Consider the following 25154-nt stretch of genomic DNA (forward strand, 5'->3'; position numbering starts at 1 on the left):
CTACAAAAGGGCCTTCCAGAAACAGATGCCTGATGCCAGAGCCATGGGCTCAAGCTTAATGCCAAGAAATAAGAAGTTATGTACTCATCATAACGTTCCATCTGAGTAGATAAACTTCATTTGGCAGCAACCTATGGGCCTTCGGATCCATATCGGATCTGAGCCGGCAGTTTCCAACAGCAGAGATCTGAGCTCCAAGCTCCTCCCCTTACCCATAATCCCCTGCCAACCCTACCTGACCTCAGATCGAGTTTGCCTAATGCAAGACCTGCACCAAATAGCCAGCCTATGGTCTGACCTTGATACAATCAGATGACAAAATAGTAATATAAACATCCAACGGTCAGGGAGAAGGAGGGTGGGACGGTTGCTGCCAAATGAAGTTTATCTACTCAGATGGAACGTTATGGCGAGTACATAACTTCTTAATCTGAAGTAGTTAACTTCATTTGGGCATCAACCTATGGGACAGAGTCCCCAGCTACCTAAGTCTTAGGAGGTCCTCATGGAAGGATGTTCCGGAGCACTGCAGAGCCAAAGGATGCTCTCCCTCTGGAGACCAGGTCCAACTTATAATGATTTATAAAGGTATGAGATGAAGCCCAAGTGGCTGCCGAACAAATTTCATCCAATGAGACTCTAGAACGAAATGCAGCAGATGTGGAAATTGATCTAGTAGAATGGGTGTGGACTCCCTGGGGTGCGGGCCGGCCAGAACTTTCATATGCTAGTAGAATACACTGTGAAATCCACTTGGACAGTGTGACTTTTGAAACTGATTTTCCAAAATTAGATTTAGCAAAGGAAATAAACAGCTGGTCTGATTGCCTATGACCAGCTGTTCTGTGTAAATAGTAGTTGTCTATGAACATCCAACGAGTGCAACTTGTATTCGACTTTGCTTTGGTAATTGGGAAAAAAGACAGGTAAATTAATAGTTTGATTGATATTTGACCCTGAAGCAATCTTAGGGAGAAAAGAGGGATTGGTCCTGAGGGATACTCTATCTTTGTGAAAGGTCAAATACGGTGGCTTGGCGGAAAGGGCTTGTAGCTCAGAAACCCTTCTGGCCGAAGTGATAGCGACGAGAAATGCTGTTTTCCAGGATAATAGTTTAAGATCCACTGAAGCTGCAGGCTCAAAGGGAGGAGCTGTCAAAGCATGGAGCACAAGCGCTAAATCCCAGGGAGGGACTACATCCTTCGCCGGGGGTCTTAGTAGGAAGGTACCCTTCAAAAAGGCCTTACACAATCTGGTTGAGATCAAAGGGCCTAGGTTACTCCCCACGTGATAATGCGAAATTGCTGCCAGCTGAACTCTGACCGTGGACGAGCTGGCTCCTTGGTCGAAAAGTCCTGACAAAAAGACTAACACCGCAGGTAATGGAGCCGTAAAGGGGTTTAAGTTCTGTTGCTCCGCCCAAATAGAAAACCGTTTCCATTTGCTACCATAAAGCCTTCTAGTAGACGGCTTGTGGGCCGCCATTAAGATAGCTTTGACCGTGGAAGAGATACCGGGAGTCCTAGCTAGGAGTGGAACTGGAGCAACCAAGCCGTGAGCTTCAGATTGTCCAGATTCGAGGTCGGGAGGTCTAACTGGTGCGAGATCAGATTCGGAATGGGATCCAGAATCCAGGGAGGATTCACTAGGTGAGACCGTAGATAAGGGAACCAAGCCTGACGAGGCCAGAATGGGGCAATGAGGATTATTCTGCTCCCCAGCAGTCTGGCTTTCTGTAAGAACTTCAGCATTAGAGGAAGAGGAGGGTAAGCATAGAGGAGACCGGGCGGCCAAGCATCTACCAAAGTGTCTCGGGGGGGATTCCCCGGGTGTGGGAATTAGAGTGAAGTAGTCGTTGCACTTCTTGTTTGAGGGAGAAGCGAAAAGATCGCAACAAGGTTGACCCCATTTGGAGAATATTTGTTTTTCTACTTCGGGATTCAGAGACCACTCATACAGCGATAGAATCGTGCAACTCAGTTTGTCCGCAAGGATGTTGGACCGTCCCAGAATGTGCGTCGCTATGAGAAAGTGGTTGGTGGAGATCGCCCATTCCCACACTCTCATGGCCTCTCGGAAAAGTGGATAGGACCTGGTTCCCCCTTGTTTGTTGATATACCAGACTACCGACATGTTGTCCATCTGGACTGCAATAGTTCCAACTGGAAGAAGGTTCTGGAGTGCTTGCAACACCAACAGCACCGCCCTAATCTCTAGGACACTGATATGCAGCAAGGTCTCTGTGTTGTTTCACGTGCCTTGGACTGTCATACCTAGACAATGCCTCCCCCCATCCAAGGCGAGAGGCGTCCGTGGTCACCGTGGTTAGGGGATGGGGCATAGCAAAGGGCCAAACTTTGAGGAGGTCCGGGGACTGGATCCACCACAGAAGGGCCTTCCTGCAAACTCTGCTGAGGCGAATGGGATGGTTCAGAGGGTAATGCAGGAAGGACCTCATGTGCAAACGCGCCATGGGCAGCAGGTTGATGGCAGCTGCCATCGACCCTAGGGCCCTCAGGACCAGAGCTGCTGAAGGAGCTGGGGATTGAAGAATGGCCCGCACATGGAGTCTCAGGGTTTGAAGTCGGTCCGAAGTCAAGAAGGCTAGGAGCCGGCTTGTATCCAATCTGGCTCCGATGAAGTCTATGATTTGTGTCGGCAGAAGGGAAGATTTTTCTACATTGACTGTGATCCCCAGCCGGGGAGCTAGACAGAGGAAAGAGTCCCTGGCCGTGCCGAGTAGATGCCTTATCGGGGCGGTCAGGAGCCAGTCGTCCAGGTAGGGGAAGACCTGAATTCCCTGGAGTCTCAGGTGGGCCGCTATCACTGACAAAACCTTGGTAAACACCCTGGGGGCTGTGGTGAGACCAAAGGGAAGGACCCTGAATTGATAATGACTGGCTCCTAACCGGAAGTGGAGGAACCTCCTGGGGCGTCTGTCCATCAAGATGTGGTAGTACGCATCCTTGAGGTCTATAGAGCACATCCAGTCGTTTTCCTGCAAGAGGGGGAGAATGGATTGAAGTGTGACCATCTGGAACTTTTCCTTGGTTACTGACAGGTTCAAGAGGGACAGATCGAGGATTGGCCTTAAGTCCCCCGTCTTTTTTGGCACCAAGAAGAACCTGGAGTAAAAGCCTGATCCGAACTGATCTGGGGGGACATACTGAATGGCTCTTTTTTCTAGCAGCTGCTGGATTTCCACAGCCGCAGCCTCCCCCTGATCGGGGGGGACATCGGGGAGGAATCTGGGATTGCGAGGGGGATGAAGAAACGGGAGATGAAGAAACGGGATTTGGTAACCTTTGGATATGATACGAAGCACCCAGCGATTTGTCGTGATGGACTCCCAAGCTGCCAGGTGCCTCGAAAAACGCCCCCCGACTGCCTCCAGAGTGGAGCAGTCGGGTAAACCCTCAGGGTTGCTGCGTGGGCCAATCAGAGAATGATTCTCTGGACCCAAAACTCCTCGGACCCCCTCTGCCCCTAGGGCAGCGTCCACCCTGTCCTCCTCTGCCCTGGAAGGACTGGGTGTCCGGAGCGTCATGGGACTGTTGCGACTTCTGGAACCACATCTTCTTCTGTCCCTTTTGGTTCTTGGAGAAAGACCTCTGGGGAGCAGAGAAGCGGACTCTGACGGCAGACAACGTCTTCCCGTCCTTTTCACTCTGGACTAAAGTTTTGCGTACGGTTTTGCTAAAGAGGGCAGAACCATCGAATGGGGCATTAGCGAATGACGCCTTAAAGGGTTCCACGAAATCACAGCGGCGGAGCCACGCCTGTCGCCTCATGACGACGCCCGCTCCGCTAGCTCTAGCGGTTCCTTCCATAGCATGGGATAGTAGCCGCATAGAGGTATTAGAAGTAGACCTTAGAGTGGCCATTCGGGTAGAGTACAACTGCTTGTCCTCCGCCGACATGGACTCCAGGGGCGACCCAACGTACTCTTTAATAAGGTCTCTCTGGAGCCGTATGACATGTGCCATGGTAGTTCAGTGACCTTACTGAGAAGGTAGCCGAACTGAAGACTCGCTTCCCAAGGCGGTCCATCGCCCGAGACTCCTTGCTAGGAGGATGGACCGAGGGACTTTCTTGGGCCAGTTCCCTCTTGGTGGCTGCCGCCACCAACATGGCATCTACCGAGGATCCCTTACTCTAGTGCATTCTGTCGGAGGGGGGACTAAGTATCCTATCAGGTCTCTTCGGGACGGGCTACACAGTGTCCGGCTCCTTCCAAGCGCTGGTAGTGATCAGGTCTACCAGGGGGTCGGGTGGAGGGGACACCAAAGAGGTAGACGGGCCTGCTTCAAACGCCTTCAGGAACACAGATTCGTCTGAGGTAGGTTTTGGGGCGGACCACCCTCCCCTTATCCTGAGCATCTCCATGATGTCTTCGAAGGAGACGTCTTCGGGGGGTGATCTTGGGGAGCCTTCCCCTTCCTCCAAATCTGTCTCCTCGGTTAAGGACTCAGGGGAGTCCAAGTGCCTCCTTTTGCACTTGCGCTTGTGAGGGACCTCCTCGGGGGGGCTGTCCGAGGAGGCCTCACCAGGCTCATCATGTCCCAACAAGGGAACTACCTGGGACGTTACAGCAGGCTGTCCCTGGGGCCGGGTGATGGAAGCCGGAGCCAAATGAGAGGGAGTGTGGGGCGGAGCCGTAGCTGTGGCCGGGGGTCTGGAATCCCTCGACAGAGCCGTCTCTACCACATAGAAAGCCGAAGGAGAGCTGCTCTCTCTGGGATCCGAGAGCAAACCCTCCCTCAGATCCGATGAGTGGATCGGGGCCGGTGCCGATGCTATCGGATCCAAACGGGCAGTATGCTCCGACCTGGACAGAGCCGAAGGCAGACTAACACCCTCAGATTCGAAGCTCAGCTCTCGGGTCCGAGAGCTCGGATCCGCCGAAAAGGGACCCGACAGACTCGAGGGAGCTGTCGGCGCCGAGGTACCCAATACTATCGGCGCCAACACCCCCCCAGCTCCAACACCACTCGGCTCCAAAGACTCCAAACCCGGGAAGCGGGTTGGAGAAGGAGCGATCAGGATGAAAAAAGGGGTCGAGCTCCCCCCCGCAGGGGGGGAGGCAAGAGCACTCCCATCTGCAGTTGGGCCTGGAGGAATTTTCTCATCATCCAGTCCAAATCTGCGTCCGTTAGGCTTTTAGTAGACCTAGAGGAGGCCACCGAGGCGGGACGGGAGTGCCGCCTCGATGACCTCGAGGGAGATCGGGCCTCCTCCTCCCCCGGCCCCGGTGAGAAGCAAGGTGACCGGAGCCGAGAAGGAGAAGGCTCGGAGATCTTGGAGGGGGAAGCCTGATTAGCTGGCGAGGCCGATGTAGAGGCCTCGGCCTGCCGCTTGTGGTGCTTCTCCCTGCGCCTCTCTTTTCTGGCTTCCCTATCCTCCTGGCCCGAGGTGGGAGGTTGAGTCCCGGCCAGAGGAAGGGAAGCAGTCATGGGTACTGACGCAGCTGCGGCAGGCGCCACTGGGGGACCGGAGGTCGGAGCCGAGTCCGGGGGCAGACGTCCCACCAGAATCAACTTCGACCTCCGGTCCTTAAGTGCCCTGGGGTTGAACGCCGTGCAAATAGTGCATCCAGAGGAGAGGTGATCAACCACCAAGGCACAACACGCACTGAGTGTGGCCATCCGCTGGGGATAGCTTATGACCACACTCGGTACATTTAGAAAAAAATGTCTTTGTGTTCTCAGACACCACTGGAAAGAAGACACACACACTAGGCCCCAACCACACACAGACACATGCCCTAACGCTCTCATGATGGGGGGGGGGGGGGATAAGCTAAAATTAAATTAGAAGAGAAAAACTAAAAGGGAAAGCTAAACACACACACAACACTCTTTTATGACAGAAAAAGTAAAGAAAAGATCAAATTTTTCTCACAAGTCTTGACTAACGCCTGGAACTCAAGGATCAAGCTGCTGGTTTCAACCACGGCAAACTAGATCTGGGGTCAGGTAGGGTTGGCAGGGGATTATGGGTAAGGGGAGGAGCTTGGAGCTCGGATCTCTGCTGTTGGAAACTGCCGGCTCGGATCCGATATGGATCCGAAGACCCATAGGTTGATGCCCAAATTAAGTTAACTACTTCAGATTGTATAGTTATCCCCTTTGGAAAAAAACATGTACCCATGAATTACCACATAAGTGGCAGTCCACTAAACATCAAAAGTGTGATGAGAGACTTAGGGACACAGGTGGACAGTCGTCTCACTTTCGCTAACCACATCGTCACAACAGTCAGGAAATATTTCTATGTGGCACACCTCATCACTAAGGGCTTTTCATCCAGAAAAAAGGAGGTCATTGTCCCACTGTACTCATCCCTCATAAGACCCATTATAGAGTATAATGCCCCGTTTGGTATGTACCTCACAAGACATCTGGAACAGCTGGAAAGTCCACAGAAATACCTCACTAAAAGAATCACAGGCCTAAAGCTATACTCTGTGGCATATTGTCTACTCAGAGGCGATCTCTGCTTAACATACAAAGCCATGACAAACCCTGAGCTGTTGAACATGCTCCACTTAAAGAAATCCCAATCCCTCAGAGCCACACGCTCCAGAGATCTAAACCTTGTCATCACAATGAACAAAACATGCTGGAGGGATAGGTTCCTGACCCAGAGACTCCCCATACTCTGGAATAGACTGCCCAAATATGTCAAGCAGAGTGCCTCCTTGGCCCTCTTCAAAAGGAACCTTGATGATTGGATGGGAGATAGGAAATTCACCCCGGGGATCATGTCAGTCGCCCTGCTAGACAGGGGTCCAGAGAAGTAAATATCGTGGGAAGACATATCCACGGAATTGTTATGGCTAGGCTTGTATAGGTCCTAGGGCAGCTAGCCTAGTACCAACGTATGAACACCTTTGGTATTAAGTGGACTGCCGCCTATGTGATAGTTCATGGGTGCAGAGTTTTTACCAAAGGGGATGACAACGCACTTTTTAGCGTTGAGCTTGAGGCCATGACTCTGACACTAGGCATCTGTCTCACTGAGGGCCTTCGGTAGGATGTCCACGTTGTTTGGAGACTCGACTATGGCACCTAATATGCAGTCATCTGCAAACTTCGTCAGCCAGAGGACCCAGGACTGAACCCTGTGGTACTCCACTTGTCACTGGTTTAAAATCAGATTTGGAGTCTGCAACTTTTACAGTGTGGGTTCTGTCAGTGAGCCAGTTGGCAACCCATCTGGTGACATATGGATTTATACCCAGTTTAGTGAGTTTATCTATAATTCCAGATTGTGGGATGGTGTCGAAAGCCTTGGAGAGGTCAAGATAGGCTGTGTGAACTGCCTTACCCTCGTCTACAGTAAACATGGTGCTTTGGTGGGGGCAGTTCATTCTGAAGTGCGTGTATAACGCAGGCTGGGATGTTGACCGGTCCCATGGATGCTGTGTTCATGGCTTTGGAGAGTGCAGTTTTTACCTGCGCAGTTGTGATTGCAGGGGCTCTGCATTCTTCCGGTACAGATATGGGCCCTTTAGGGGGTGAGAAGGCGGTAAAGTTAGCACTGAACTTATCATCCAGGATGTTGGCGATATCAGTTGGTTCTGTAATTTTCGTGCCATTGTGCTGTAACTCAGAGCAGATCTGGGTGTTGCCATTGAGATTCTTGACATAGCTATAGAATGCTTTGTTGTTGTCCTTAGAATCAGTGGCAATCTTGTTTTCGTAGCTAGCTTTGGTGAATTTTATGAGGGATCTCAGCTTCTTACTGAGGCTGACCAGGGAGCTCCTCCACTCATGGGATTTTACTCTCTTTTGCAACAGTTTCTTCCTTCTGTTGTAGAGTTTGTTTACAGCAGGGGACCACCAGATTGGGTTCCTTTTTTTGGAGGCTAGCATCTTGGTTCTGTACATTATCCATGCAGTCGTGTTAGTGTTTATAGAGTGCATTTGTGTAGGATTCAGCAGTCATAACTGTATTGTCCATCTGCATGGGTGTTGTGAAGTTCGCCACTTCTGTCTTAAGAAGCATGAAGTTGGCTTTAGAGAAATCTTTTACAGTGGTTTCCTTAATTATGGGTGGGGCAGGATGTGGACATCTATGGTGATTAGCTTATGGTCAGATCTGACCAACGAGGAGTTGACTTCAGGTGTGGAACACCGGTCACTCATGTTGGTAATGACTAGGTCTAGGATATTGTTGCCCCTGGTGGGGGTGTGGATAAGTTGATCCAAGGCATTGGAGTTTATGAATTCTAGAAAGCGTTGAGCAAAGGAGTTGGTACATGAGTAGTTTTCCCAGTTAATGGTGGGGTAATTAAAATCGCCCATTATTAGGGTGTTTGGTTGAACCCTAACATTTTACAGTATATCAAGAAAAGAGGAGTGGGAATCCTGGGGCATTGTGGGGGATCTGTAGCAAGCTACAATTTGGATTGCAGTTTTGCCCAGAGTAAGTTGCACTTAGATAATTTTGGATGCATTATGTTAGGCAACTAGCCTGGAGGTGTGGATATCCTTAATGAATATGGACACACCTCTGCCTTTGGTGTTCCCGTCCAGGTTAGATGGCTAAAAGGTATGGTACGAGTTGTAGCCTGGTAATGCAGGGGTGCACTCTGGAGCCTTGAACCAGGTTTCAGTCACTGCACAGATATCAATGTTCTCCACTTAAAGGAGTACCCTGAGTGACTGCATTTTGAGGTTCAGACTTCTAGCTTTGAGTAGAATTACCCTCAGTTTTTACTGATTTTACTCTTGTTAATCTCCATCTTCCAAATCCTGTCTATGCTTCATTTCCAATGAACCCTTAATTTTTCTAGTCAACTGTTGTGCTTTTTTCCTTCTCCCAAGCATTTTCTGTTGAAACATTGGAAAAGGTTTCACTGGCACAGTCTCTCTGTGGTCTCTAAAACAAGCAGAATCTCCTCCTGTTTCACAGCTCACATTTTGTTGGACAATCTTTTGGATTTCATTCTTAGCATGTGCTGCATCAAAAGAAAAAAATATTCTGCCCCTCCAGGAAAGAATATTTTGAAGACAGCTATGTACAGAAGTTTGAGTAATGCCTGATTCTTGACATTCATTGAATAGTGGAATTAATTTGCTCCTCTTCTGCCTGGTGTACAGTAAGTAATCATTCTCCACAAACACTCTGCTGTCTCCCACTTTTAGTACATTGTCCTTCTGCCACTGTTTTGTCAGCATCAACTTGTTCTGTTGGTGGGATTACATCTTTACTATTAAAGGTCTTGGATGTGTCTCATAGCCAGGTTTGGAGCATACAGTGGATATAAAAAGTGTACACACCTCTGTTAAAATGCAAGTTTTTTGTGATATAAATAAATCATTTCAAAACTTTTCCCACCATTAATGTGACCTATTACCTGTACAATTCAAATGAAAAACAAACAAATCTGTTACGGCGAAAAAATATAAAAAATAAAAAAACATATAATAAGCTGGTTGTAGCCTGTGTACCCTTAAACTAATACTTTGTTGAAGCACCTTTTGATTTAATTACAGCATTCAGTCTTCTTGGGTACACACCTGCCATCAAATAAAGAGACTCTGATAAACCCCAAATAAAATTCAGCTGTCCTAGTAGGATTTTCCTGACATTTACTCAGTTGCCTGCTACAGCAAAAGCTATGGTTTGCAGAAAGCTTACAAAGCATCAAAGGGATCTCATTGTTGAAAGGTATCAAGTCAGGAGAAGGGTACAAAAAATTTCCACAGCATTGGATATACCATGGAACACAGTGTAGACAGTCATCAAAAAGTGGAGAAAATATTAGACAACAGTGACGTTGCAAAGAACTGGACATCCCTCCAAAACTGATGAAAAGACAAGATGAAAACTGGTCAGGGAGGGTGCCAAGGGTCCTACAGCAACACTGAAGGAGCTGCATGAATTTCTGGCAAGTACTGATTGTGTACTACATGTGACAACAATGTCCCGTATTCTCCATATGTCTGCACTATTGGGTAGGGTTGCAAGATGGAAGCCTTTTCTTACACAGAAAAGCATCCAGGTCTGGCTAAAATTTGCAAAACAATACATCAAGTCTCCCAAAAGCATGTGGGAAAATGTGTTATGGCCTGATGAGACCAAGGTTGAACCTTTTGGCTACAATTCCAAAAGGTGTGTTTGGCACAAAAAAAACCCACTTTGCATCACCAAAAGAACACCATCCCCACGGTGAAGCATGGTGGTGGCAGTATCATGCTTTGGGGTTGATTTTCTTCTGCTGGAACTAGGGCTTTGGTCAAGGTGGAGGGAATTATGAATAATTCCAGATACCAGTCACTTTTGGCCAAAAACCTTCAGGCGTCTGCTAGAAAGCTGAAGATGAAGAGAAAATTCACCTTTCAACACAACAATGACCCCAAGCATTCTTCCAAATCAACAAAAGAACGGCTTCACCAGAAGAAAATTAAAGTTTTGGAATGGCCCAGACCTAAATCCAACAGAAAATCTGTGGGATGACCTGAAGAGGGCTGTGCACAAGAGATGCTCTCACAATCTGACAGATTTGGAGTGCTTTTGCAAAGAAGAGTATGTAAATATTGCCAAATGAAGATGTGCCATCCTGACAGACTCCTACTCAAGAAGACTGAATGCTGTAATTACATCAAAAGGTGCTATAACAAAGTATTAGTTCAAGGGTGTGCACACCTATGGAACCAGCTTATTGTACATTTTTAATTTTTTTATATTTTTTCCCCTAACAGATTTGTTTGTTTTTCAATTGAATTGTACAGGATATAGGTCATGTTAAAGGTGGGAAAAGTTATGAAATGATTTATTGTGGTCTCACTTTTTTATATCACAAAAACCTGGCATTTTAACAGGGGTGTGTAGACGGTTTATATCCACTGTATCTGCAAAAAAAATGTGACTTACACTGACACTGTGAAAAAAACGTGACAATGCTGCATATCCTGCCTATCACCTAGAAAAAATACATCCACACGCTTATATCCAGAATAGATCCCAACAGACAGCTGAACTCCCATCTTACATGAGATTAATGTTAGGTATGCTGAGCAATGAACTCCTAAGCTAACTCTGTCCTTGAGCGAGCGTATCATCCATTACCTGTGCTAAAACTAACCTATAAGTGTTTGCATCATGCATCACTCATTGTCAAGTGCACTTAACTTGGAACATAACATGAAATTGGATAGCAATACCCACAGCACTCACTACAGCACTATTGCAGGCCATAGCAAGCAAAACAGATCATCATCATCAATTCCCGTTAGGTCTAATTAAACAATTAAGATACCACCATCAACAGTTGTCAAACTGATAACAATGAGTCAAGCTCAGTATCATGGGTCGCAACTGAAACAACCTATGCTACAGCAAACTATTGATGGTTAGTCCAAACCTATCCTGTAGCAAACTACTGATGGTTAGTCCAACAGACTGGCTGTAACAGCAAGTAACTGTTTTCCAAGTCAGTTTGAAACATCAACTCCCACAAGCGTTGAAATGCATGAGTCACATTGGTAATCACCCGAGTGCAACCAAAACTCTCCAAAACAATGAAAAGCACCATGCCTGGTTCAGAGGTCTCATCCTAAGGCAAGGCACTGAAGTCACCCAGGATTAGCCACATCAGTGACTCAAGAACTAGGTCAAGAAGGAGATATGCGCTCTCCAGCAAAAATACTACCAAGTATCAAACAAAATATTACATAAACAGATACATGCAGCTCACTTCTGTTCTAAGGAAATACTTACAGGTGTTGATGCTGCTAAAATTCATCTGCAGCATTTCAAGCTTGGATTTAAAACAAAGGATCACTCCAACAATGACGTACTCCACACAGAACTGTGATTAAACACAAAAGCCTGGGAGACTGGATGATATCAAAAGTGGTCTAAAGCTGTCATCTAACAAGGTTTCCATGACAAATACCACATCAAAAATACTAAGCAAGTCAAAGCAAATGTCTAATGTATTCCAGATTGATCTGATATAAAAAACAAACAGCGCTAAGCAGGGCTGTATGGGAAATGATCCTACTTAAAGGTCAGAAAAGGTGAACCAGCTCTCAAGCTACCACCATGAGGCAGGGAAAACTCCAATTCAAATGGCATTTTACCCTTGGGTGGTGATTGGTACCCCTAATCTCACTAAAATTCCTCAGCTCAAGGTGTGCTTCAAATGGCACTTTCTCATAGCTTGAGTGATGGCTGTTTGATGCCTGTGACATTAGGCAATACTGAAACTCTAATACCATTAACAAAAGAACATAACTCTCACCCACTGTTTACCAAAATGTGTGACATGGTGTCTTAGGAATAAGCAAACCGCATGACATCCAATCAGTACTCAGACTGGCAATGCAAAATACAGTGGAATTAAGTGTCTTATGTGTCACATTTCATTAATTACTGTCTTAAACATCAATTTAGCAGGGAGAAAACCTAGCATATCTCCATTGTCCAGAGCGATTCTATGGGCTAAAACGAGTGAAGCATGTAATGATGTGTAAGAACTGAGAGGTAATGCAGGAAAGTGTCTTCTCTATGGAGTTTGAGGTCCTTCTACTTGTTCACAAGGGTTTCCTCAGGGTAGTCCAGTTTCCTCCTACATTTCAAAGACATGCTAGAGGTGAAATGGCAATTGCCCATACGTGTCCGTGCCACATGGGCATGAGCATGTCCCTGCGACTGGATGAGTGTCAAAACAGGATGAACTTCTGTGTTCTGCTGTCACTGAGCTCTAGGGACGTGTTTGTCAACCTAGTGTCCCTGCATTGGATTAAGTGAGTGATCAGCAAATTAATAAATTAATAAATGAATTAATAAAACTGCATCACCACCACTGCTCATGGTGCAATGAGTGATCAGCAAATTAATAAATGAATGAATGAATGAACTAATTAATAAAACTGCATCACCACCACTACTCACGATGAATAACTGAATAATTCAGTGTTATGGTCACTACCTCCCATTCCAGTACAGTGACTACATATTACATTCTGATATTTTGACCACAGATCAGACTGTTATGCTGCAAACCAAAACACAGCCGTGCACCACGATTACTAGAACATTTATTGTTGTGTACATTTATTACACTTTACTCTATCCTTCACCCAGTCCACAGCAGAGGCTAGAGATAACAATAAACTGGTGCTATGCCTGTTCCTCGACCACTCCCAAGGCATTCAACACCATCTCCCACCCTAATCTTCTTACTAAACTAACTGAACTCAATCTATCTGCTTCTTCTATTCTCTGGTTTACTAATTATCATAATAACAGACAGCAATCTGTTAGATGGCAAACTTCCTGCTCTCCTTTCTTACCTATCCAAACTGGTGTACCCCAAGGATCCATTCTAGGCCCCCTCCTCTTTAATATTTTTACTAACAATCTACGCTCCACCTGCTGCACCTCATCTCTAATCCAGTACGCCGACAATTCTACTCTTATTACCCTCTGTGTCAACCCTACCAACCTTTACTCTCTCACACAGTCTGCTTTCAACACCATTGAACTCTGATTAATTAATAATCAACTCATCCTTAACCCTAGGAAAACTTCTTATTTTCCTTCCAAAGTCCATGTCTAACCTAAAAACTTCCTTCACTCTCTCTTCATTAGATAACACCATCATCCATGCTGACTCCCATACCAAACTTTAGGAGTTACAACTGATTATCAACTGAAATTTGGCCTTCATATCCAACAATCTTGTCAAAAACACTAATCAAAAACTTGTTCTTTTGCATAAAACAAAAAAATCTGATCCATCACCTCAAGGACTTCATTAGTTCAAGCTTACCTCCTCCCCTGCCTACTACATGCTTCCCCTTTACTTACTCATCTCCAAACAAATCTTTTAACCAAACTTGAATGAATTCACAACCAGATAGCCAGATTTGCCGGCAACTTCCCTTACAAATCCCATCATTGCCTTGCCCTTAAACAACCACAATGGCTAGAATTCCCAAAACTACTCCAACTTTCCCAGCTACAGATGACACATTCTCTTGTCCCTCCCCGTCTCCCCTACTATCCCCATACAAACCTTCACGGTCTCTTCACAGCACTGACCAACAGCTACTGGCCTAACAAAACAATAGGCAAATTATTTTATAACTGCTCTGCATCTCAAACTTGTTACAATCTCTCTACCAGTAAACTTTCTATCCAATCCTCCATTCATTTCAAAAGAGAACTTAAGATATACCTTGCAAACTCTCCCTCCTGTAATCACCCTATGTACCCTTCTTTAACCCAAGTGTTAAACTATAACAATTCTCCTCTCTTACTCCAATATAATTTCCACAAGCTCTGTGAAACCTTGGCGGTGCCACTGAGCATTATCATATCTTAACCTCATTTGTGTCTTTCCTTTACTACTTTACTCCCTACCCTACCCCACCCCACCCTTCTCATAACTGCTTCTTTCTACTCTCTAGACACTTCTAATCTGTACTTTTCACCCCTCTATTTCTACCCTTCTTTTTAATACTTCCTCTTCCTCTCTAACTACTTCTTTTTTTTCTTTTTTCTATGCTTTAATGACTTTTTTCTCTGATAACCTATTCTTAAAATTGTAATTTATAATTTTAGCCATTGTTTTTGTTGGTTTTATGCTTTGCTTAATTTTCCATTACTGCATGAACGTCTTGTTGCCTTTGTACTCATATTCTCTGATTTGGCATGATTGTATGCTGTTATGTTACAAATTTCACATTGCTGTTTTTGTGCACTTTTTTTTACTTGTCACTTTTTGTGGAGATTTTCTCCTCAGGTCTCCTCTGAAAATGGGCCACTAGCCCAGCAGAACTAACCCAGTTAACAAAAGACAAATAAATAAATAAAATTCTCTACCTGTCTCTGAGCTTCAGCCAGGTTGTGTGGTATAGCCCCTTCCTCCAGCGGTGCGATTCTTTCAATATCAGACAGTGACACACGTCTGGGAATTATTGTAACAAACAAAAAAAAAGAATATAACTCTAGAAATCTTAAATCAACAGTGCACTAAGGCAAAGAAAAGAAAAATATCAAATTTAAACTATTTTTATAAAAACAGCATTTTTTTCTAATAATTGAAAAACAAAGAAATAAAGTACAGTTTTATAAGTATACTCACTGAATTGGCTGATGTTCGAAAAGTCAGATTAGTGTTGCAAGAATTCATAATACGAATGAGGATAAAGCTGGAGAAGGACATCAGTTCTCCATCCAGATTTTTTTTCCAGCATTTTTCATGTCTCCCCAAGTATATTTCCCCAGAATATTTAGTTTGGAACATGGGAATTCAGTAGTAGAAACCCAGAAAGGATTTACATATTTGCATATTATTTCTCAAAGTAAAATAACTGAACTAGACTGGATAAAAAATTCAGATCATACACCAATAAAAGACTGAGATGCAGAGTAATGAAGCAAAATTGAGACACTGACATTGGCACTTTCCTATTCACCTGTTAAAGAGAGAGGAACTTAAAGAACAGGTAGTAGAAATGACTTGACAGTTACTAGGGAACTAGGGAGTACAGAAATTTCTTCAGAAGTCATAGCTAATGAATGGAATAAATTGAAAAAACTAATTAAAAAATCCAAAATAAATATACCTCAAGGTCAGTCAAACTGGACAATGCACTTGAGCTACTTCATGTTCAAATTACCATAGTCAAGATCCAATAGTACTTCCTTCCAAGCTATAGGTCCACCTCAATGACCCAGGAAACCCATACCATGTATTTAAACTTACTGGAAACACTCACCATCCAACCCAATACCATATTCATGGGCGACTTGAATTACTCCACTATTAACTGGGAATCCTACACAACACCAAACGTACAGGCACAGAGATTCCTGGGTATTGTAAACACAAACTCCCCGGACCAGAATGTCAATACGCCAACCAGGGGTGCAACAATACTGGATCTGGTCCTCACTAATATGGGAGAGTGCTGCACACTTCCTAGGGTAATGTCTCCTCTGGTAAGGTCAGACCACAAAATGGCCTCCTTTGAAGTAAAAATAAAACCTGGACCCCCAGCTAAATCTGGAATATTCAGTAACTACTCTAAGGCTAACTTCCTGCTATTAAGTGATAAACTGGCAACATATGAAGCTCCCATAAATCCTGAGAACACTGCTGCCTATGCAGAACTGTTCACAGAAACCCTATACAAGCAGGTTAATATTCTGCACAGAGGCAGCTGTACCCACCAGGAAGAAGTACAGAATTAACTCAAAAAACAAGCCACCTGGTGGAATCACATCAATAAGCTGTATAACAGGAGGAAGAAAATCATGGCAAAAATTAGGAAGTGCAGCACCCAGCAGGATAAAACACACTTATCAAACTAAACAAACAACTCAGATGACAAATCAAGTCTACCAAAGCCAAATTTGAGATAAATTTGGCCTCCCAGGCCAAGGACAATTGCAAGGCATACTTTAGCTATGTCCAAAACCTCAAAGGCAACACACAACTGTGTGCAGAACTCATTGTAAATGCAACCACCTACACTAAGCCAGAAGATACAGCAAACCTACTGGCTGACAAATTCAGCTCCAACTTTATCCCTCTCTCCCTGCCCCACAAACTTCCCTCAGGAAATATCATCAAATACAACTCCCCCTATTGTCACTAGGGACCAAGTCCTTAATGCTATCTCTAAGGCCAGGAACACTGCATCAGTGGGCCCAGACAATATTCTAGGATGCCTTCTAAACAGCATGAAGCATGACCTATCAAGGCCCTCTGGAACTGCTATTTAATTGTAGCCTCCAAACAGGCTTCATGTCTCATAAATGGAGAAGAGCAACAGTCATCCCTCTTCACAAGGGTGGGCCATCTACAGACCCTGGAAACTAAAGACCCATAAGTCTCACTAGTTGTATATGCAAAGCCATGGCCAAGGCATTTGACACAATACCTGACTTGGGCATTGTTGACAAAATCAAGAGGTTAGGTACAAATCCATATGTCACCCAGTGGATGGCCAAATGGCTCACAGACAAGACCCAGAAGTTAAAATTGGGGAATACACCTCTACAAATAGGCCAATCACAAGTGGAGTTCCTCAGGGATCAGTCCTTGGGCCACTCCTTTTTGGCATTTACTTCTCAGAAGTCAAGGACAATATCAGTGGTCTCTGGCTGACTAAATTTGCAGATGACTGCAAATTAGGAGCTGTCATTTAATCTCACACTGACACAAATGTTCTCCAAGAAGGGCTGACACAGAAACAGCTGGAGTCAAAGCTATGGACTAAAACTAAATGCCAAGAAATGCATAACGGTATTCTTCTGTAAGTCATCTACCCCTGATAACTATCATACTGACAACACAACACACCCCTTAGACTTGACCTAGTAGTCAGGGACTTGACACACACGGACAGTAATCTAGTAGTCAGGCAGTTGTGGACACACATACACACACGCACACACACACACACACACACACACACACACACACACACACACACACACACACACACAGTTATCTAGCCTTTGACCATCATGTGTCTACAGTAGTGAGAAAATCATTCTATGTTATGCAACTATAAACAAAGGTATGGCATCTAAGTCCAAGGAAGTCATTGTTCCACTGGATTCGGCATTCATCAAACCTATCATTGAGTACAATGCCCCCTATGGTATGTACCTAACCATGCATATCCAACAAATGGAACCTCACTAAAAGAATACAGGACGTAAGTAAAATGTCCTATGCAGACCGTCTCAAGGTCTTATCCATGTATTCTGTCTCCTACAGGCTGTTGAGGGGAGATTTATGCCTGGCATACAGGGTGTTGTCAGACCTCACTCTGACGGACCTCCTGCATATCAGCAAATACAACAGCAACAGAATTACCTATTCTAAAGACTTACACCTTGCCTGTGACATAAACAGGACCTACTGGAGAGACAGGTATGTACCTCAGAGACTACCTCGTTTCTGGAACAGGCTCCCCATCCATGTGAAGCATAGTTCCTCCCTAACCTAATTCAACCATAACTTGGACAACTGGATGTGGAACAGGAAATTCATTCCTGGCTTGGCATCTATGCCTCTAATGGACACAAGTAAACGGTTCATCTCCCAGGCCCCTACTTGTAAACGGTTCATCTCCCAGGCCCCTACTTGTAAATGGTTCATCTCCCAGGCCCCTACTTGTAAATGTTTCATCTCCCAAGCCCCTGCTTACAGTTATCAAAGGTACAGAGAACTTGTCAGAGATTTGGAATGCATGGCTAGGCTCAAAAAGGCCCTTGTGGTCATTAGCCTAGTAAACACCTATGAACAATAGAAATAAGAGAGAAAGAGACATGGATAAAAATAATTGGAATTATTAAAAAGGTAAAGTATTGGAGAAGAAGGGGACTCTCACAGAACAAGAAAAAGTACTAAATGTAATTAGCTAAAGACAAAATATGGGAATGTTTAGGCAACATGCATGAGTTTAGAGAGGTTCTTGTTAATCCTCTACTTTTCTTCAACAACTCCAGAGTGCACAAACTTTTAGCGAAACAACTTAGGCTATAAAATGTATAAAGGGCTGTCACCAAATTTAGAAAGCCTACAACAAGAAAATTAACCAGAGATCCTACAGAGGTATTAAAAATATTTGGAAATTTTTACGAATGTCTGCATAAAGCAGAAGAATGTGAAAACCAAGAATAAGCATGAATGGAAAAATTTATGGAAGACTGAATTATGTCAACATCAGAGGCAGATGAGGATCAAGGATTAGTAGCTAAGACAGGATAAGACAAGACAAAAAAGTGATGTATAATCAATCACCAAAGAAATCTCCAGGAACAGAGGCTGCTCCTGTGGAAGTCTGAAGTTGAGAGGGAAGACCGACAAAGATCTGGAAGACTGACTTTAAAAGGGGCGGGGGTGGTGGTACCAACATCATGGAAGAAAGCTGTGACGGCTGTACGATTCAAAGAGGGTAAAGACTCTTCAGACTCAATTTCATATAGACCCATTTTAATTTTCAGCCATGCTTACAGTGTGTTTATGGTTATATTCGCTAAGAGAATGGATCAAAGCGGTTTCTGCAGGGAAGGTAATCATCTGACAGTCCTTATAGAAAAATGATGACCCAAATGAAGTACAGTGCAAGAAAATGCCACTATTGTTGATGGTTCTTGATACAAAGAAAGCATGTGATAGATACAGCTGGTGTTTTATGAGTATGGCAAAGGTAGCATTTGTGTTCCCTGATAGAATAATACGGCTAACTGCAAGGACATATGAAGGGTCAGTGGCTAGAGTAAAGGTTAAAGGGTCCTTCTTCAACAAGTTGTATTTGAATAATGGAACTAGGCGGGGGTGTCCTCGTTTTCCTTTGTTATTTGCTTCATACTTAAAGCCAATGGTAAACAAAATAAGGGACGCACAAATTCAAGGATATCACTGACACAGTAATCAAAACGTTAGCTTTTCTCACAGATGATATTATTGTGCACTTGATAAATCCAGACAGGATGATTCAACGTTGTGGAACGTTCTGAGACAGCAAGTCTTTTCAGCATGAAAAATAAATGAAGATTAAACAAAGGCTATAGCAGTAAACAATGCATCCACACAAGAATTGGTTCAGCAATACCCACATTTATAAGGACATAAAATTAAGTATCCAGGACTATGGGCTAAAAAGAAATGTAATACGTAAGCCAAGTACATGTGGGGAGAGACTAAACAAAAGTTAATAGAAAGGTTGAGGAGACTGAAGCTCTTGATTATGAAGACACAAGGAGTGTTTTTAGTCCCTTTAGTTTTATACGTGGGTCAGGTGTATTTTTATCAACAAGAAGAGAAGTTGTGGACAGTAATTAATAAAGAGTTGAAGGAACTTACCTGGGATGGGAAGACGGCAAGAGGTAAGTGAGATAGCAAAATTGTTTGTGAAGTTTACATACTCTAAAAGACAACATTTACAAATACATATCACACAATGTATCTTATACCAATCACTGTTTATTTTGGCATACTGATTAAAACTGTTTAGTGCATTGGTGTAGGGGTATAAAACAAATTTTGTATTTATGTTACTGATAATGCTCAGCAGTTGTTAACAGCACTACATATACCATGTATCAATAGCAGAGACTATCATACATTATATTATTTATACTTTAATTGAAACGATTCCACAGCATTGTCTTGTTATAGGTTGTTACGGATTAAAGGATAGTAATTATAATCTTAATGAGACAACATACAGTGAAGTAACTTATTGTTTGTTACATACTAGCTATAATATGTTACTAAACTAATGCAATTCGTCTATAACACCCACACTGCAACATTAAACACAATAACGTATTAATGACAAAAAATTATTGTATGTCTGAGCTGTACAAGAACAAACTATTTATAACTCAACTTATAAGTTAATAGAAAGGTTGAGGAGACTGAAGCTCTTGATTATGAAGACACAAGGAGTGTTTTTAGTCCCTTTAGTTTTATACGTGGGTCAGGTGTATTTTTTTGATTCTAATAGTTATTAAGCTAATGATAAATTGGATGTATAACATTTTTTGTATATAAATGGTAGTTTGTAAAAATACTTTGATAACATGCTGGTTCTATTGGGAGCTACAGATTTTGTGAAGTGAATATGGAATACATTTGTAGTACCACGTCCAAAACGTTTTGGTGGTTTTTGCTTGAATATGGAATACAGTTTCTACCAATTTTACACGTAATAAAAAAGAAATGGAAAAGATAGGCATACGATATGAAAGACCGTCAAAGTAAGTTAAAAGAAAATGAGGTGTTACCTGTGTGAAATAAGTCAAGGAAGTGATAGAGCAGACCAATTACAGATAAAGGAGAAAAGGAAAGCGCGGTTGTGTAAGTAAACTTATAACAACAGTAGATGTTCTAATGGATCACTGTTGTAGTAGCCTATGCTATCTGGGTTATTTGGAGATCCCATCCTGATCATATTAAATCTATCTGAATGAGTAGTAAGCAGATTAAGTGTCTAAACTAGACTAGGAACTTGGGAATCCATGCTGAAGTGGGATTTTGTTGGTTTTAATGGTATAAACAGCTATGTTTTTGGTTAGAAATAAATAATTTTGTATATAAAAGATAACAATGTCATACTGTTTAAAACACAAAAGAGTAAACATAGTAAACTTTACAGTGGCACAGCTGACACAGTATCAAATAGTGAAAAAGGGAAAAAAATAAGCATGTTGAAAGTTTTATCACTTAATATAAATGGCATCAATGGTGGCAACAAAATGAAATAAGTTTTAAATTCTTGAATGTTAACAAGGCTAATAATGTTTTGTTAAAAGAAACACACTTACTATAAAAACATGTTCATTATTTAGATAACAAAAGACAGTACACTATTTGTGGTTGCTTTCTTTAGTGAAAAAGGAAGAGGACCAGCTGTCCTGAGGAAAAACAGCAGTTGTGTCAAAAGTATTATCTGTGTTCTCTAATTCAAAGCAGGTGTTAGCAAATGTACTTGTAACTAGAAATTGCAATATGAGTAGTCAGAGAATATCTGAAATGTCAGAAGGATGCCACGGTGGTACGGCGGTAGCATTGTTACCTCACAGCAAGAGGTTCTCCCGTTCGATTCTCGGCGTGGCTCGGGAGTGCCTTCTGTGTGGAGTCTACATGTCCTCCCCGCAGTAGGATAGCATTCGAAAGACTTGCATGTGTAAATGGGCGTGCCTTCGTTGAAGGTTGGGCGTTGAGCTGGCACCTTGGCGTTTCGTAAAAAAATCTACTGCTAATCATTAGCGGACCGGAGTTCCGCTGTGGCGACCCCAAAAGACAAACAACATTAAACAGAATGAAGGACAGTTTAATACTGGGTTGGAATTTCAACTGTGCATTGAAGAAAAATTATTTAGGGAGGAAGACTTCAGATATAGAAGAACTGTCACAAATCTTTAATAATTACTATCAAAAGTTGAATGAAATAAATGTCAGTACTGGATAACCTTCTTTATAGGTTAATCCAAGTCTATGAGTGTGGCTGTCAGTCTGGGATAAATACTTCCTTTAGGAGGGTTAAACGTCAATATTTGAAGATGTACATAGTTTTGTGTGTTAGTATTAAGTTAATAGGTTTTAGGGGTATTCTGGGGTTTTTTTTGTTTTTGTTTGAGGGCTTTCACTAAAACAAAAAGTGTTTTTAAAGATGTGACATAAGTTCAAATGGATATGACAAGAAACAACTGAATAAAAGATCAACTTGTCAAACATTAGTATACACACGTGACACAAAAGTCAGAACTAGACATTTAAAAAAAAATTGTTACACATAGTAGGTGGGGAATACTTAACAAAATGACAACACTTTATATATTATCTTTAAATGTAAACGGCCTCACAGATGCATACAAAAAAGAAATAGTGAACTATATTAAAAGTGTAGAGTGCAAATAACTATGCTACGGGGCAAATTTGGAAAGAACTGAGCATGTGAATTTCACAAAGAAAGGTTTTCAGGATGGTTATTCAGCGGAATATCTGGGACAAAAGAAAAGGGGAATACTTACATTAACTGCAAGAGGATCACCAATGGTGGTGACAGAAGAGGATAAAAAGATAATAATGGTAGATTTGTAGCACTAAGGTGCTACTGGCAAGGGGGGATTACACTGGCAAGCATTTATACTAAAACTGCTATAATGGAGCTTAAGAAAGTTCTGGGAGAAATAATCAGCTTTCAGCAGGGAATATTACTTCTGGGTGGGGACTGGAATTTGATTTTCAGCAGTGAGAATGTATCTAGGGGGCTCAGAAGGGAAAATATAACAAAACAGGGTATATATTTGAAGACATTTATGAAAAAAATTGACATGGAAGATGTGAATTCAGTACTAGGAGTTTGGTGTGAATTTACATATTATTCCCCCAAGATACAAAACATGGGCTAGGTTAGATAGAACTTATATTTCATAGGAACATGTGCATTTAGCTGAATATTTTCATACACATCCAATAACTATTTCAGATCACTCGCCAATAATAACTGAAATAAAAATGCAGGGTAATAAAATAAAAATAAGACAATGGTGCTTTCCCACCTATCTGTTCAAAAGAGAGGAATTTAAGGAATGGGTACTGGAAATTATTCGAGAGCTATTACAGAAGATAGAAATTTCTTCTGAAAATATAGCTAGGGACTGGGATAAAATTAAAGTGGAGTTTAAAAATAGGGTGGAAATAAAAGAAGAGACAGACATAGTTAAGAATAAACAAGACTTAATTAAAGGGATTAACAAAGATTAAAGTATTGCAGAAAAGGGGGAATCTCACAGAAAGTACAGTTGTGTACACGTACCATAAATGTAGATGTTTGAGTGTATGCACTGTTGCAGTCATCACATTTGGGTTATCCCTGGGAGGGTAGCCCTCAGTCGGCCTGAATACCAGAGATGTAGTATTTCTGTGTCAGTTGCTGTCGCTCCAGGATTGACGTCAGGTCGTCAGTAGTATAAAATTAGGCAGCCAATGCCATTACATCAGTTTTTCTTGCCCTAACTGTCAGAACCCCCAAGCAGGAGCTAGATTATGGTGGAAGAACACCACCAGTAGAAAGTAAATACCAAAAGTTCCTTGTAAGGAGAGAGAGAAAGAGATAAGGGGGATGGAGGGAGGGAAAACAGGACTGCAACAGTGAATACACTCTAACATCTACATTTATGGTAAGTGTACAAAACTGTACTATGTTCTTCGTGTTTCACTGTTGCAGTCATCACATTTGGGTTGATTCCCAAAGATGAAGAAAAGGGTGGAGGCAGTCAAGAAGACTGGGGGCTGGCTAGGATGCCCTGCAAGACTGCAGTGGCAAAGCCTGCCCTAGATTTGGAGAAGATAGGCAGGTGGTAATGCTTGGTGAAGGTATGAACTGATGTCCATGTTGCAGCCTCCAGGATGTCCCTGGTGGGGACCCCTCTGAGGAAAGCTGCAGAGGTGGTGGTTTCTCTGGTAGAATGTGCCCTGACCCCCTTAGGGGGAGGTTTCCCATGTTGCTTGTAGCACAAATGGAAGCAGTGTGCTATCCAAATGGAAATGGTATGTTTGGATATGGTCTTGCCATCTGCTCCTGCTTGAAGCTGATTAACAATTGATCAGTCTTCCTAAATGATTTAGTCCTGTCTGGATAAAATCTGAGCTGTCTGTGCACCTGTAGAGAGTGCAGTATCCTTTCTCCCTTGTATTGGGGGTTAGGGAAAAAGGTGGGCAAATGAATGGATTGCTTGAGAGCCACACTGAACACCACTTTTGGCATGAAGGATGAGTTAGTTCTGAGGGACAGCCTGTCAGCATGGAAAATGATGAAGGGCTCTACAGCCATTACTGCTTGTAGCTCAGATATTCTTCTTGCTGAAGAGATGGCCAGAAGGAAGGCTGTCTCCCATGAGAGAAACTTTAACTCTGCTGATAGTGCAAAGGTGGGCAGGATGAGTTTTTCTAATACAAAGTTTAGGTCCCAAGCTGGGGTAGGTGCTCTTCTGGGTGGCCTCAAGTTGTTAGCCCCTCTTAGGAACTGTTTGATGAGAGGGTGAGAAAGGAGGTGGCTCTGTGCTGAAATGAGCAGAGATAGCAGAAGCATGAACTTTAATAGAAGAAAAGGATAGACCTCTGTGTAATAAGTCAGCAAGGTAATCCAGGATGAGAGGTAGGGGGGGCTGTTCCATCCCGGCTCCCTTGGCCTGGATCCAGGTGCAAAAACTTTTCCATTTGTCAGCATATGAATTTCTAGTGCTAGGGTGTCTGGCCTCACGTATAACATCTAGAACTTGTTTGCTGACATTGGCAGCTTGTGCAGTGGGCAGGAAATAAGCCAGGCTGCCAGATTGAGGGTCTGCAATGAGGATGGATGAATTCTCCTTCCCTCCGGGTCAGGAGTGTTGGGATCTGAGGGAGATGCCATGGTGGCAGAAGTGACAGGCTGTGCAGTAGTGGGTACCAGTGCTGGCATGGCCAGTCTGGGGCAATCAGGATTGTCCTCGGTTTTACTTCGTTTATTTTGAGCAGTACCCTTGTAATGAGTGGTAGCGGGGGAAATGCACAGACCGAGAGGTTGACCCACTGGAAGGACAGAGCATCCATTTTCCAGAGCTTGCAGTGAGGTTCCCTGGTGCAGAAAGTACAGTTGTGTCCACCTACCATAAATGCA

General features: G+C 43.3%; 1 protein-coding gene across 2 annotated transcripts in view; it reads right to left on the reverse strand.

Annotated features, from left to right (window-relative positions):
* SLC25A13 (solute carrier family 25 member 13) overlaps nucleotides 1-25154 on the reverse strand; it is a 1915284-nt gene that overhangs the window by 471990 nt on the left and 1418140 nt on the right. For both annotated transcript variants that reach the window (XM_044065927.1, XM_044065926.1), the window contains exon 9: nucleotides 14845-14929. In XM_044065927.1, the coding sequence (XP_043921862.1) occupies nucleotides 14845-14929 (85 nt within the window). The remainder of the gene's footprint in view (nucleotides 1-14844; nucleotides 14930-25154) is intronic.

Source organism: Protopterus annectens, chromosome 3.part0 (assembly GCF_019279795.1).
Source record: "Protopterus annectens isolate FY-2018-M chromosome 3.part0, PAN1.0, whole genome shotgun sequence".
Taxonomy (NCBI): Eukaryota; Metazoa; Chordata; order Ceratodontiformes; family Protopteridae; genus Protopterus; species Protopterus annectens.